Source organism: Solea senegalensis, linkage group LG8 (genome assembly GCF_019176455.1).
Source record: "Solea senegalensis isolate Sse05_10M linkage group LG8, IFAPA_SoseM_1, whole genome shotgun sequence".
NCBI classification, from domain to species: Eukaryota; Metazoa; Chordata; class Actinopteri; order Pleuronectiformes; family Soleidae; genus Solea; species Solea senegalensis.
The window spans coordinates 12,968,485-12,983,008 of record NC_058028.1 but is presented as its reverse complement, the minus strand read 5'-3'; the positions used below and the strand labels follow the sequence as shown (position 1 = coordinate 12,983,008).

Sequence of the window (14,524 nt, the reverse complement as noted above, 5' to 3'; positions counted from 1 at the left end):
CAGAATGTGATAATCTGTTCTTTCCAGCGAGAAGCAGATAAAAAACAAAAGTGACACGCATGCTCACACACCCCAAAACACACAACTATTTACAACCTGTCTTTTAGAAAACCAATTCTCTGTTGGACTGTTTATTTATGTCTTGTTTGGTCATTTAGTTGATGTTGCAGTAAGATTTAAAGAGCCCCACAGTGATATATTTTGGAGACACCCTTATTGTGCTATTTTTCAAATAATGCAACTGTCAGCCTGGTGCGCTCAGACTCCACTACATCATAAAAAAACACAGCGTTATGTACCACTTTGTTGATGCACTATCCCTGCACTCAGCTCATGAATCCGACTGAAAGTAACTTACTTTGGCAACACGAAATCAGATAACAATGATTAACACACTCCTCATGCTGGCATGCTCTATTTTTTTTTGTCTTAAGGGAAATATGCACATTAAAAGGAAAACAAAGTTATCTTTAGTGTCACACAAAGATGTTTAGTGTCTTTCTTTTACAAAACTTTGTCTGCTTATGCAAAAACTACACTTGCTTTACTAAATCACGAGACTGTCAACAACTTCCACAACTTTTTACATATACAGTCGCCTAAATGCCAACAGCAGGCAGATTTGAAGTCATCACAGACACCGCAGACCACTGTTCCGTCTCTTTGAGTTAAACAAAAGCAATAATGCCGTGTTTGGATTGCAGTCGGCTTTGTTGTGTCAACACCGCAGTAGGAACACTTGTTTGCGTAGCTGTAAACTGTTGATTGATCTGTCGTTCAAAGAAACCAACAAAAGTGAAAGCTTTCCTGAAACTAGAAATATTGTGTGAGAACTGGGTGCACAACAGGTGACAATAGCAACTGTGTGGTTCCTCATGTAGCTGCATTTGGATCACTGTGACACTGGACTGGTCAGCTATGCTTTTTTTTTTTTTGCTGCGTTGATGTAAAATAGAACCAACAACCTTCTATTTTTGAACAATGTTACAATATCTGACTCTCTGTGTGTGTGTGTGTGTGTAACCCTGCACACAGAACTACAAAAACATAAAGAGACAATATTACAAGTCATAGAGTGAGCTGCATAATTTCATGTGAAACGATTGTCGATATTTGGTTTTAATCTTTATTCTTATCGTATTCTTACTGTCAGGTCCTAATAGAGTGGAAAAAGAAAACAAAAGGAAAAGTTCATTGACTCTACTCAGGACTGTCTGCGTTGCCAAAGCTAATTATCAAACTGACATCATTGTTTGTAAAATACAAATTTGTCCTCATCTTATCTCACTAAGGTTTGTCCAGAGTTAATACTTGGTGGAAACAGACATTTAATAAGCACAATCCTCTCCTGTGTGTTGAGGTTTTGTTGACCCACTATGCTAATGACAACTTTCTTCTTTGTTTTTGGCTTTGTAAACACTTAGACACTTGTTAAGCTATTTTTTTGTTTGGGGCATTTGTTAAAATAACTGCAGAGGAGGCCACGAAATGATTAAGTATTTGTGATCTGTTTTGAGACAAGATTGACTGGCTAAAATATTTTTGATTCATTGTTTTGATTCAGAATTATGGCTGATAATTGTTACACGCTGAATATTTGTACTTTGAACAGAACAAATGTGTCTTTGCTCAGAGAGTCAGTCAAGCTCTTCAGCTACTGACGACACTGCATGTACAGGCAAATCTATCCAGCTATTCATTAACTCCTTTAAAACATCCATTCGTCACCTCGCGCGTCGAATGCGGCATCGTTGCACACTTATGTTCCACAATATAAATGCTAATTTCGCAGTTCAGAGATGCTTTCATCCTTTGAGTCAAACTTTTTGTCAGCCCAAATGTAGTCACACATCTTCAGTCTTTCCCATATCAGCAACATTGTTATAGAGGTTTGCTTGATAGGCGTTTGACATAATGAACGCTGAACTGAGGGACAGGACAGAACGGTGACATGCACTGCAGGAGCTCATCACACATACAAAGCAAAAAAACAAACAATCGAGATGAAAGTGTCGAGATGAACGCATTGGTTTCATCCAACTGCGACACTTTAAGTAAAGCTGCAAGCAGCATTGTGTGGGCCCTCACTGCCGCTGCCCTGCCAGCAGGTGACGCTATCCCCCTGACTCAGTATTCATGTTTTCTGTCTGGGGTCTCTTATCTCACGTATGAAGTTTTGTGCAGTCGGGTCAATGTACAGTAAAGTCACAAGCCACTTCCTGGTATAGTGGTGACATGGCGGCCAAAATCAGGATGGCAGCTGTGGCCACGCCCATTTGAAAATGCAAGATTTCATCTTTGATGATGCTGTTGAGTTGAGGCCATGGTCGCGATATACTTTTCTTTATCTTCATCTTGGGCTGTGACGTGTTTTCACCAAGTTTCGTGAAATTTGGTGCAACTTATTTTTGGCTTTGTCCTACCGGGTTTCACCTTTGGGGGCACTACTGAGCAATGTTTTGCTACAGTTACATATTTCCCTTGTTTGATGAAATGATTTGCGTGCCCTGTTTTCACCAACGTGTAGTAAAGTGCGATCTTTGGGGAGAATTTCTTTTTTCCTCCTCCTCACACCACTGTGTGAGTGCTCGGGCCCAAATTAAAAGAAAAATCATAATTCAACTTCTTGTGTCTTGATTTACGTGTGCGAAGAACAGCAAACACATTCTGTGTTTATAACAAATGGCCCCCCATCATTAAGAAGCTCAATCTGTTGAAGTGATACCAAAAAATATTGCCTTTGTATCCTGTCTTACCTCCATCACATTGTGTTGACCCTGTTGGGTACACACTAATAAAATCGGGCCTGACAAACATCAATCTCACCAGTAAAACCTCAGTCGCAATCAATAACACAGGGACAGTTTGACTGTTATCAAAAGCGAAATGTGTTTTCCTTTTACTCCTCTGACTTTTTTTCCATTCGTTATTTTCCCTCACTTTCAATTTCTCTCCCTCCGTGAGGTTGCGTTGTTCGATAAAATTGTCCAGGTCAAAACTGTCTATAAAGCGGACTGATGCTGTGTTGCCCAAATGGAAACACAACTTCTACTAAAAGTTAGAGTTTCTGCTGCAGTCATACTCACCCTATAACATTGGGAGGAAAAAAACAAAACACCAGTGAAAGAACCACTACTCCTAAAGCATCTGTAAAGTTGAGACCAAACTCATATAAAAATAATGCTTATCAAGGTATGAAACATTTAGAGGTATGAAAGTGCTATATTCCACGGAGGAAGGGAAAAAAAAAAAGTCACAATAAAAGTTCATCGTTTTTTGCACACCACAGCAAAACTGCAATAAAGCTATACGTTTAAAGCCATAAAGAAATGCAGCCCTTTAAAGAGGAAGTCTGGTTGTGAACTGATAACTTCGGAGGAGGAAGCAAACTCTTGCATGTGCACAAGCGAGTGCACAAGCATGCATGTGCTTAGAGCTGGAGCCCCAGGTGTAATTGTGGACGTTGTTCAAAATCAGCCTCAAAACTGCCGAGTGTTTGTTATGTCTTTTCAGAACCCTCCTCACTTTCAACAAGCGACTTCTTATCCTTCAAACGTGCTCTCCAAAGCTCAGCAAACTGCCAGGGGAGATACAATTATCTCACAGGACTCCGTTTGTTAAACTACGAGCTTGAAAAATGGCTTGGTCATGTTAATTTTAACAATATGTAAAAATGTGGCGTCATTTTTGAATACAAATACAAAATGAGAACACTAAAGCACAACAATGGGGACAGATCTTGTGTATCTTGTGTATTTTGTGCACTTGCGTCAGTTTTGCCGAGCCTGTGTGCCAGAAAACTGTCGCTGCATCTACTGCGATCAGTCAACACAATGTCCTCTGTTGGATTTTTCCCATTATGTATGTAAGTGGATATGAGAGCACTTAATGATAGAAAGGGGTTAGTCTGCGGGAGAACTGAGCGAATGATCGAGAGCATGGTAGTTGACAATGGCAGAGCATTGGCTCTTAGTGTTGGGACTTAAAGCAGATTTGAGACATTAATAAGAAAAATGAGCGTTGAGTTGGGATTTAAATATTGAGGCACTGCAGTTCCCTGACAGTCAGGGCAGAACGCTGGCAACCAAGAGAAATGTCCAAACAGGTACAACTCAGCTTTGCATTTGAGTTCCTTCAGAATAACACTTCAAATTCGACAAGAACTGAGCATGACCCCCATTTAAGAGCCTAATTAAACAAGTGACACATTAACACCAAAGGCAGTTTATTGTTATAAGTGGCATAATAACCATGTCTATTGACATAGGCCCTAGGGAAAGTTTGATTTTTTACAATGTTTTACTCAAATGTGTGACATAAATAAGCTGTGTGTGTTTGCTATATGGTATATGGTGGCTTTATGCTTAAATCCCCATTTTCATATTATCCATCTTCTAGCCTCATTAAAAGTAATATAAGTAGAGAAGATATATTTTCAAAACGTTAAAACTGAAAGATGCGGAATAAACCTTTTCGCTGAGACTTTACAATGTTAAAAATGATTGTGCAGAGTGATTGTGAGAGTAAAATGACAAAGTCTATGTTTATATTGATCCCCCATAAACCTTGCTTAAACCATGTTATTATTCTCTTGCAGGATGTGGTTTTTGTGAAAGGTAAAAAAAAAAAAGAAGAAAGAAAAGGAAATCGATTCGCAGCACAAAAAAACTCTGTTATTCTGCATCCCGAACACTGCAGAGTACAGAAACCAATCAATATCTAGGTGTTTATTAAGACACAACACACACACACACACAGACACACACACACCTGCTGTGAGGAAATGTACCCCTGTCCTTACTGATGTCTTATTACTGCTGCATCTTTACAACAGAGACCAAACAAGAGCCGAAGGACACGGAGACTGTCTATCGCCACTTTAGTGTTTGAAATATTAATGTTGATGAAACTGTTCACCTGCGTGACCTTGCCTCTGTGTTGACGTGCACAGAGCGGTGGCTGGTGGCTCTTTGTGTGCATCTCAGTAAACACTTGGGACGTATTTTACATGCGTTTAAAAGGAGGAGATGGAGGCTATTTGTGGCGGTTGCCGTAATTTTGCAGAGAGGGAAAACGCACATGATTAAAATGAGACGTGCGGGGGGGAAGAGAGAACACTGAGTGACTGAGGCTGCGATGACAAACAGATACAGACTCTGCCTGTAAAAGAGAAGTTCTTGGCTTTCAAAACCTTTTGCATTTTTCCAGAAGAACTTGCCAATATCTGGCAGTGATTTTCAGTTGACTGCATGTTAAAATAGTGTATTAGCAATTTAAAATGACGAAAAACCAAAAAGTTTACATGAACACCAGATTTTGCGTGTTAAATTTGAAATTTGAACAGTATAAAACCGTTTTTCCAACTTTGATGTGCAACTTCTCACCTTTCAGAAACTGCTGGCATTTTTCCCGATAGCACAAACCGTCGCGTAATTACAGTAATGCAAAGTGCAAGACTCTGTGCCAACGTGTCGTCTGTGACACGCTCGCTGTTAAAGAGTGCACAAATATGAATATACATGCACAGATGCTTCTGAGAGAGTATCCCTAAATACTGTAAATGCTGGTAAGGGCCACAGGTAAGGAGTTCTTATGAAAGCTTTTAGCTGTGGCTCATCTGCCGCACAAAAGTGCGATAACTGCGACACGGCAATCACACCATGATGAATGAGCTGTGATAGGCACTGAAAATTGCTCCTTGGTGGCTTCCGAAGTTTGGTCCAGGGACTCGGTATCTGTAAAGTGAAATCAAATCTCTGCGCTCGGCCAATTCTTTCTTTCACACCCTCTTTCTGTCCTGAAAATAATGTCTTATTACTAACCTCCCCCCAGCTCCATCCTCCCTTGTGCCTATCTCGTCCCGTGCGTAATGAATGTGAAACCCAATCAGTCTCAATGAGACCAGTGAGTTGTTTAGTGGCAAAAATATGGCAATATGTCCTTTCTCTCATTCTCACAGGTTGCCGCTCAGAAAACACACACTGGGCCCATTGCCTCTGCTTACAAGCCACTTATATATCTTACATCTTCTTATTCATCATAGGAAGAAGAAGCAGGAGGAGCTGGCCGAGTGACAGTTGTGTGTGCGTGCGTGTGTGTGTGTGTGTGTGTCAGATGATCAACAACAGTGCAACAACAGTGCAGTGGAGGGAAAGATGTGACTGGTTTTCCACATTTTAATCATAAATCCATGCATCATCCTGTTTACAGTTAGGGTTTCACAACTTGGCATGACAACGGTCAAATCGCAAAAATTTATGCTTCGCAACCAAAGTTAGGCGACTATGCACATTTTTTATCTTGTCTACAGCCGTGATGCAGCATTTTGCACGAGCGGTACAACGAAATGTGCCGATTTCCACGCACTCATCCAAAGTGCAGAGTGCAGTGGTCAGTATCACCTGCAATCAACAATCCAATAACCATGTCTATACTTCATGCAGTGATCAGCTTAAGTGTCTGTAAAGTTCTCATTTATTCTCTCCGCAACTACTCCAATCCCTTTGTTATGGACATCTGAGTGAAATATAAATGCTTTTGAGGAGAGAGTATATGAGTAGAGAGTGCTCATCAGCGCTATCCCCGATGCATTTACAATTTAATGTGTTGAGGCTACAAGAACACACAAAAAACAAAGAGATTGTAAGGCAGCCAGGGGACGATAACATCAGGCCTTTTACTGCTCCATCAAACTCGGCTGTGTCGCCGTTTCAAGAACACTGAATCCTTTTTTTTTGCCATTTTCATTTAAAACAAGAATTAAAGACAAAGATGACCCGTGAGTTTGATAATTGACTGTCTTCTAATGAAACGTCTCAGTTGAGGTGAACACTTTCAAATGGCTAATTTCATGATTAGTTGCTTTAAGCTTCATTGGTCATTTGGTAGACTGCCAATATGCCCTTTTAATCTTATTAAAAGGATTTAGTATTTATTTATCAGTGTTTCAGGTACCTAATTTACTTCTGTTCAAACAAAGCTGTCATTGAGGAAAACCGTCATTTTGCTTTTTAATTCACAGATAATTGCTCATTAACGTGACGGTGATTAAGAAAATAACTTAGAAATATATTGCATTTCTTGTGATGGGTTTAGTACGTGAGGCTATATAGTGAGCTCAAAGGACCTATATTTACAAAAGAGACAGAGAATGGCTGACACGGTGAATTATTAGCTCCTGCTGTTGCACTGTGATGTAGTCTCATCAAAATAATCAGAGCGAAGAAAAAACCAAAACAAAAAAACACCCCGCACAGCATCAGATCCTCTGATCCCAAGCGGACTGAGTTTGGATCTGAGAGTACAAATGGGTTTTTGATATGGTAATTGTCTGCCAGCCGCAGAATGTCAGCCACGTGTAGATTGGCCAAGAAGTAAATGGCATGCACGGCGGTCACATGCATACAGCGGTAGCACCGATGCACAGCACTTACCAGTATTGTCGTGATGGTGAGAGTGGTGTTGAAGAGGGTGTCCGTCACGTTGATTGATGGAAGCTTTTTCTCCATGGACAGTCCGTTTTCAGAGTGCCACAGGCCAATCTGCAAAGGACGCACACAAACACACACAGAGGACAACCGTGACGTGTACAATTTCGAGGTGCTTAGTGTAACTGGAACAGTAATAAATACAGTACATACGTCCACACACTATGAAAAAAAGACTCACTATAGTCACTATACAGTCATCTACTGAAGAAATAACAAAAAATGCTTTATTGCCTCAATTTGACCTTCACAAAAGGCAGCACAGGACAAAGAGAAAGCAGTGGAAATATCGCCTTGGTGTGACACAAGGTGACAGAAAAAGGAAACGACAGCATGCATTTGGCTCCTTGAGGAGTGAGTACAGGGCATGTTTTCAATCTGAGGCAACAGAATGCATTCATTAAACCAATTACCGTCAAATCCTCTGGCACGGAGCCACATTCTCATTCTCATTACAGCTCGATTTGGGATTCACACCACCACCACGACCACCTCACACAGTGTCTTTTCCTTAAGTCTGTCTCTGCCACCGCCATGCCATCGTTTTATTTCATTTCGTTCATCCACTCAAGCTCAGTGTAGATATTGTAGATATAATTTGCCTCTTCCCACATTCAAGTACACATTCCTCTTAAAAATCCTTGGTGATTCATATTTTCTGAGCTTGAGGAGCGTCCACGGCCTCTCTTCTTTTTAGCTCCAAGGTTGCAGAAATTGTCTAAGTAGATATAAAGTAAAAATACCAGTGACAATAAATCTTTCTTACTTTCTACCAGTGTAGGGGTTTAGTAAGATTTGTTTTGGTTGGTAACATTAAAGGAGTAAACATCTTTCTTTTCTTTATTGAGGTAATTTTAGGAGATGTTATTTTAATACATGGAGGGATTGCACTTGGATTGCACTTAATCAAAAGATAAATCTAGGTCTATAGAGCTAAAAATATGTCTTTATATTAGTTTGTATCATCTTCATGGATGCAATTTCTTTTGTTCCAATTTAATTTATGCAGGTATGAGGTCATCATGCCCACCTTTTGCACTGACCACTGAACCACTGAGAAATAAAATGATGATGACACAAAACACTCCGTCATTATCTTCAAACTCTGTCATCGATCTTATTATGTAAACATTACCAACTCTATCTCCAAGAAACAATATCCATTATCATAAAAGTCATTATGAATTGAGGAGTAAAGGGAGAATGTAGCACCTACTTAAGCCTTGATAGTGTGTTGGTGCATTTGAATCCATGTCACAAGAAAATGGTCCTTAGAGTCAAAGAGATGAACTGTTAGATAAGTGACTGAAGTTTGATAAAAACCTGGTCATTCATCCGTGTTTCAGGGATAAATTGCCAACATTCTCAAATGATTTCAAGCCATTCAAGTTGATCAGAGCGAACTTTTAACTGCCTCCAAACATACAGTAGTTGACAAACCCTGATAAAACAATAATCCAACAGAGAGCACCTGAAATAAAAGACAGTGTGCCATCACAAAGACACACAATTGACTACAGGCACACAAACCCCTCGCACACAACATATTCCACACTTTGCTCGACAATCACTTGTCGGAGCCTGTGGAGGCAGAAGTCTGTGGCTTGGCTGAGCTCAGCAGGTGTCAGCAAAGGCCCCGACTGTGGGGGTGACTGAGAGGGTAATGGAATGAGGCAACTCCGTAACTCCTGCCCATGAACAGGAGGTGGAGGAAGAGAGAGAGAGAGAGAGAGAGAGAGAGAGAGAGAGAGAGATGGGAGAGACGGATACGAGGAAGCTGATGAAGCACAAGAAGCGAGAAGAAGCACGAGTTGCCGTGGGGGGAGCAACTGTGGTTGGACGAGTCATGTAAAAGGAAGAAAGACGTATACATCAGCCTGTGCCATACAACGCATGCTCATGTGACACTTATCAAGTAGACTAACAACCTTGAGTTGTTTTAATTGTTTTTATTACAAGACTTACTGCAACAGATGAAAAGGTAGGCCTCTCGTGCAGCACAAACAGGATGAAAAGGTACCAATAGTGTCTCGGGAGTACAAAAACACCAATAAGCAACTAATTAAATTGATGAAATATTAATAAGCAGAGAGCCAGGAAAGCACATCAGTAATCTTGTGTTGCTATTTCCCTAGAAGCCTAGTTTCTAATCATTTTGCAGGTTGTGCAAACTCTCATGTGAAGGGAACCATAACCATTGCATTAATCTTGGGGAAGCACAAGCTTTAAGCTTTTACATACAACCTCATTATGTGAACAGCACAAACCCAAGGATCTGTTTGCTTCATGAGCGTTTACCATAAAGAGAGGAAGCTGCATGTTGTCATACACCAGGCTACTTCAATTAAAACAACTGAGAAAAATGCCTAAGTCAGCCTGAGAAACTCTAGGCAGACTCTAAGAAACATAGATTACCAGTGAATACCGTGCTCTATTTTATTTTCCTGGAAACAGCGAGGGCAGGAGAATGTTTAGTATGAGAGGAGCAAAAGAAATGATTGAGAATGAAATGGAAAGATGCAGGAGAATGTCAATCAGTAACCGACTAGGTGTGGGGAAGTGGAAAGTGGAAAGAAAATCAATGACAAAGTATGAGGCAGAACATGAGGCGGAGATAACAAGAGAAAAAGGCGGCAACAGAGACAGAGACAGAGACAGAGAGAGAGAGAGAGAGAGAGAGACCCTGTGAGGGATTACCCATAGGTTCATTTTTCAACTTGGAATTACAGAACATGGTAAAGATTAGGGTGGCTGCTCACTGGAGCGTCTGGATTGGCTGAGTTTCTTGTCAAAGAATGCTGTATCCGATGGGGCGTGGCAAACCTGTACTGTGACGGACACATCCGTCTTACATGAGGGAATAGCAACCATTATCAAACATAATGGCATAAACCGCGCACTTAGACCCAGGCTTATGCATTCAGGTGACACAGTAATGGAAACGAGTCTGAGTTCAGAAATTGTGCATTGTCGCTTGTTTGTGTTTGAAAAGCGAAATATCCTCATAGGCCTCTGGAGATGGACAATTATTGCTCTTATAGCAAACATCACGTTGCTTCAGTTCAAGGAAAGTTGATGCAGTTTCTTCCCACTAGGGAATATTACCACTTATTGAATCAGCAGCTAATGTTAAATGGAGGAGAGCTATAAGTAGTGTGCACCCATGGTGCCTAACAATCAACAAATTGCTCAAATGACAAGCAGAGCCATTGTATTAATGTGTGTTTGCATGTTTTCTCCAAGGAATAATGAGCGGGGAAATGTGGCGACTTTTAACAGATGCTCTCTCTGGTGTAACTCATCATCAGCAGAAAGGAGACTAATCAAGGAAGCGCTGTAGGCAAACTTCAGGGTCTAGACATACACAGGTGGTGGTGAGGGTGGTTGGCACTGCTATACAATAAAGAGAGAAACGGGGTAAGCACACCTCTGTGACTTTCGTGCTGATTTACAGATTGTTATGCTTGCAGTATTCTTGCAGCCACTTCCTGCTGGTCTCTGAACCTTGGCAGTAGAGTGGATAAAGATGTATTTTTACACCTTTAAAATATCTTTCTTCAACGGCCAAAACTGTGCACTCAGCTTAACACACACACACACACACAAATGCATCACGGTCATGTAGATTTGGTAAATCACTGCAAAGAGAGTGGGTGCACTCATTATTTTGAATTATGGCATTGCGCCTTTAATGGTCATAATGAGACACAAGCGCTGGGTTTGAAAAAAAAAAAAAAAGGTCATTAAGCTGTCGGAGTGGATCCTTAAAGCAGCGCTGCTGCGTGTTCTCCATGTGCTCCATCCCCTGCAGAGCAGACAACAAACCGCAGATGCCCTTGCAGTCACAATCACAGTCCAGCCTGTCTGCTGCTGACCGTCTGAATATCTTCATCTTCTAGGTCACGACTTTGTGGTCGAAATATTAAAAAAATAAAGGACAGACCACGATCTGTATACTTTTTCATAGACTAAAATATTAGGGGGGAATGGTAATGTGACAGCAGCAAGACGCCACCGAAATGTCTAAGTACAAACACTTTCATTTTGGCTTAAAGTGTATTTCTCAAGCTCCACTGGAGGAGTAATGTCACATTCAAAGTCTCCATCACAGAAGTCTCAGAACTGATGCAAGCTTTAATACAAATGATGAATAATAATTAATTTTTAACATTGTGAAGCGAGGCTTTATGGAACTGCTGGATGTTTGAAGTACTGGGATGTTCACAGTCACAGTTGGGGTCAGGTCACACTTTCCTTCACAATTTCATCATCTACTCGAAAAACACGAGCACACCTGCACTTTGAGCATGCACGGACCACACAGGCTGACTGTGCATGCATGTTTCGGTCAAAAGAGACAACAAAGAAGAAGGTAACCATGGAGTTGCTTGAGGTTACACTGTATGAGGAAGTCCACCAGTACCAACAGATGTACAAGTCAGCACAAAAAAAAAATACAAGAACATGCAGGAGATTTCTTTAAACTATTGTTTTTTTTTTATTTAATATTTATAAAACTTTTAATACGATGCTTAAATGAACCTCAAAACGTAATGAGGCAAACTGCAATGCTGTATCGATGGTAAAGAGCGAGTAATCAGACTATAGTGGTTATCGTTGCTTGAAAAACATCAATTCTTTCTGATGGTTGTAATCTATTTTCTTTTAAAGAGCAGCATTAGTAATCACCTATGTGGAGCCTTGGATTAGAGGGGGAAACAGTTTCACACCTTTGTATAAAACTGGCTTCTTTGCAACATTGATACATTTATTACTTGGGTATTTTATTTTAAAATATATTTTGATGTCTTTTTATTTTAGATAAAATTAGACTAAATGTGGGCCACACGGTTGGTGTAGTGGTTCGCACTCTTGCCCTTGCAGCACAAAGACCCAGGTTCGCGACCCAGTCTGAACGCGGGCCTTTCTGCATGGAGTTTGCATGTTCTCCCTGTGTGTTTCCTCCCACAGTCCAAAGACATGCACATTTTGTTATTAGGTAAATTGGACACTCTAAATTGACTGTGAGAGTGAATGGTTGTTTGTGCCCTGTGATGGACCGGTGACTTGTCCAGGGTGTACCCCGCATATCGCCCTATGTCAGCTTAGATTGGCACAGCACCCCCCCTGCGACCCTCATGTGGAGGGCAAAGAGGTAGAAGATGGATGGATGATAGAATGAGTCCCACATGGTAGTGTCGCGTCACAGCAAGGCCATCGTTTCAAATCCTGGTCCGACAAAGAGCCTTTCTGTGTAGAGGTGACATGTTCTCCCCGGCAAGACAAGGCTTCCTCCTTCCACAGTGCAGTGTGGAGTAAGGTAGAGTGGAGATTCAAAAGTGACATGTGAGTGCGGATGTTTCTGTGTGTCTTTATGTTGGCCCTGTGATTATGGCCAGATTCCCCCAGGACCCGTAAAGGATAAGCTGTAGATCATGGATGAACGTGTAAACTTAACATCATTAAAAAAACAGAAAGAAAGAAAGGAAGCGCTGCACGAGTCCGATATCAAAAGTAATGCTTTAAAATATCTAACAAGACTATTGGGAGAACAAGCTCATGAACCTGTCTGTATCCAGAAGAGAGAACAAGTGAAAGGATCCCTAAGGTCTGTGTTTTTCCTGTGTAGACTCATATTACATTATATCAAATGTCTTGGTAGAAAACTGTGTAGACTGATAAAAGAGACACGCAGAGGCAGACTTGCAGGCACATGGGCACAGGGGCACTCAGGCATATACACATGAATTTGCATGTACAGGCATACTACACACATACACACACAGAGAAACACACACACACAAAACCAAGCAACAGATACGCAGCCTCACCCAGCCTTGAAATCCGTTAAGACTGGGGGCTTTTGCAGAACAGCTCATCCATTCTGCTTTTGATCTATTCCCCATCTCCAGCCTGCAAAGAGCAAACTGAGAAAAACAAAAGAGGAGAAGGGACTGCTGTATGTCTCTGGGAGACCAAACAAAAGAGAGCGCCAGAAACACACAGAGGAAGCCAGTGTGTGTGTGTGTGTGTGTGTGTTCACTTGTGATGTGAGTCTCTGCATCAACAAATTCAACATGAAATTCCAAATGTCATCAAAAATCCCGGAGGGAAAAACTGATCAGATTGATGATTAGGACAAGTTGGATTGCAGTAAATTCTTATTTGGTCCCATCCAACTGAGCGGCTGTATCAATATACAGAACTATTTCACACACACCACAAAATGTGTAACACATCCATACTGGTTCGAGAATGTCTGTTGCAAAGAGTCTGTCCAGATTAGGGTTTGGGTTTGGATCACAGTCAGGAAGCAGAGAATGTTGCCGTTGAGTTAATGTGATTTATAAATCACGTTGCTCATCTTTCCTCCAGTCTCACATATTTAAATAACGCAGCTGACAGCCTCCATCGCGGTTACGTCCCTGCTACGACTCTTTGTGTCTGTATGCATTTAGAGGCAAAAGAAAATCTGCCAGATTACATTAGTTTACGTAATCACAGAGCCCTCAGCCCTCTTCACGTCGGGCCAGGCATTACGACATGTGATTAGCATTCACCCACGTCGCGAGATGAAAATGAGAGGAGAAAGAAATCTAACAAAATGACCTGAGTCTTCCCGTTGCCAAGAAGTTGTTTCTTTACAGAATTCATCGCCTCTCTGACCTCCAGGAGCGTCTGCAGCACTCGGGACATTTATTTTAGAACAGCGACAGCTTTGTGTGCAATAAACTGGAGGAGACCACGCCGCTCATAAGCCAATCACTGAGTATCACTGACACGAGCAAGAGGACACGTGTCTTTTATGCTGTAACTAAACATGAGGCTTTCTCCACACATGGTATGAGCAAGTCTTCATATGGACCTGATGTTTTATTTTTAATTTGTATTTTCTAATTATTGAGAGTTTGACGAAAAGAACACAGCGGAATGCAAATGGCTGCATCTGTTCAAGTTTGTCAAAAAAATTAATTACTTTATAAAGCCACTTTTTTTTTGGTTATACTGTATATCAATCTTTTGGTCTGCCGCTATAA

At 41.1% G+C, this 14,524-nt stretch overlaps 1 protein-coding gene across 1 annotated transcript in view; it reads right to left on the bottom strand.

Annotated features, from left to right (window-relative positions):
• grik4 (glutamate receptor, ionotropic, kainate 4) overlaps positions 1 to 14,524 on the bottom strand; it is a 240,088-nt gene that overhangs the window by 18,372 nt on the left and 207,192 nt on the right. The window contains exon 12 of the mRNA XM_044032697.1: positions 7,434 to 7,541. Coding sequence (XP_043888632.1) covers positions 7,434 to 7,541 — 108 coding nt within the window. The remainder of the gene's footprint in view (positions 1 to 7,433; positions 7,542 to 14,524) is intronic.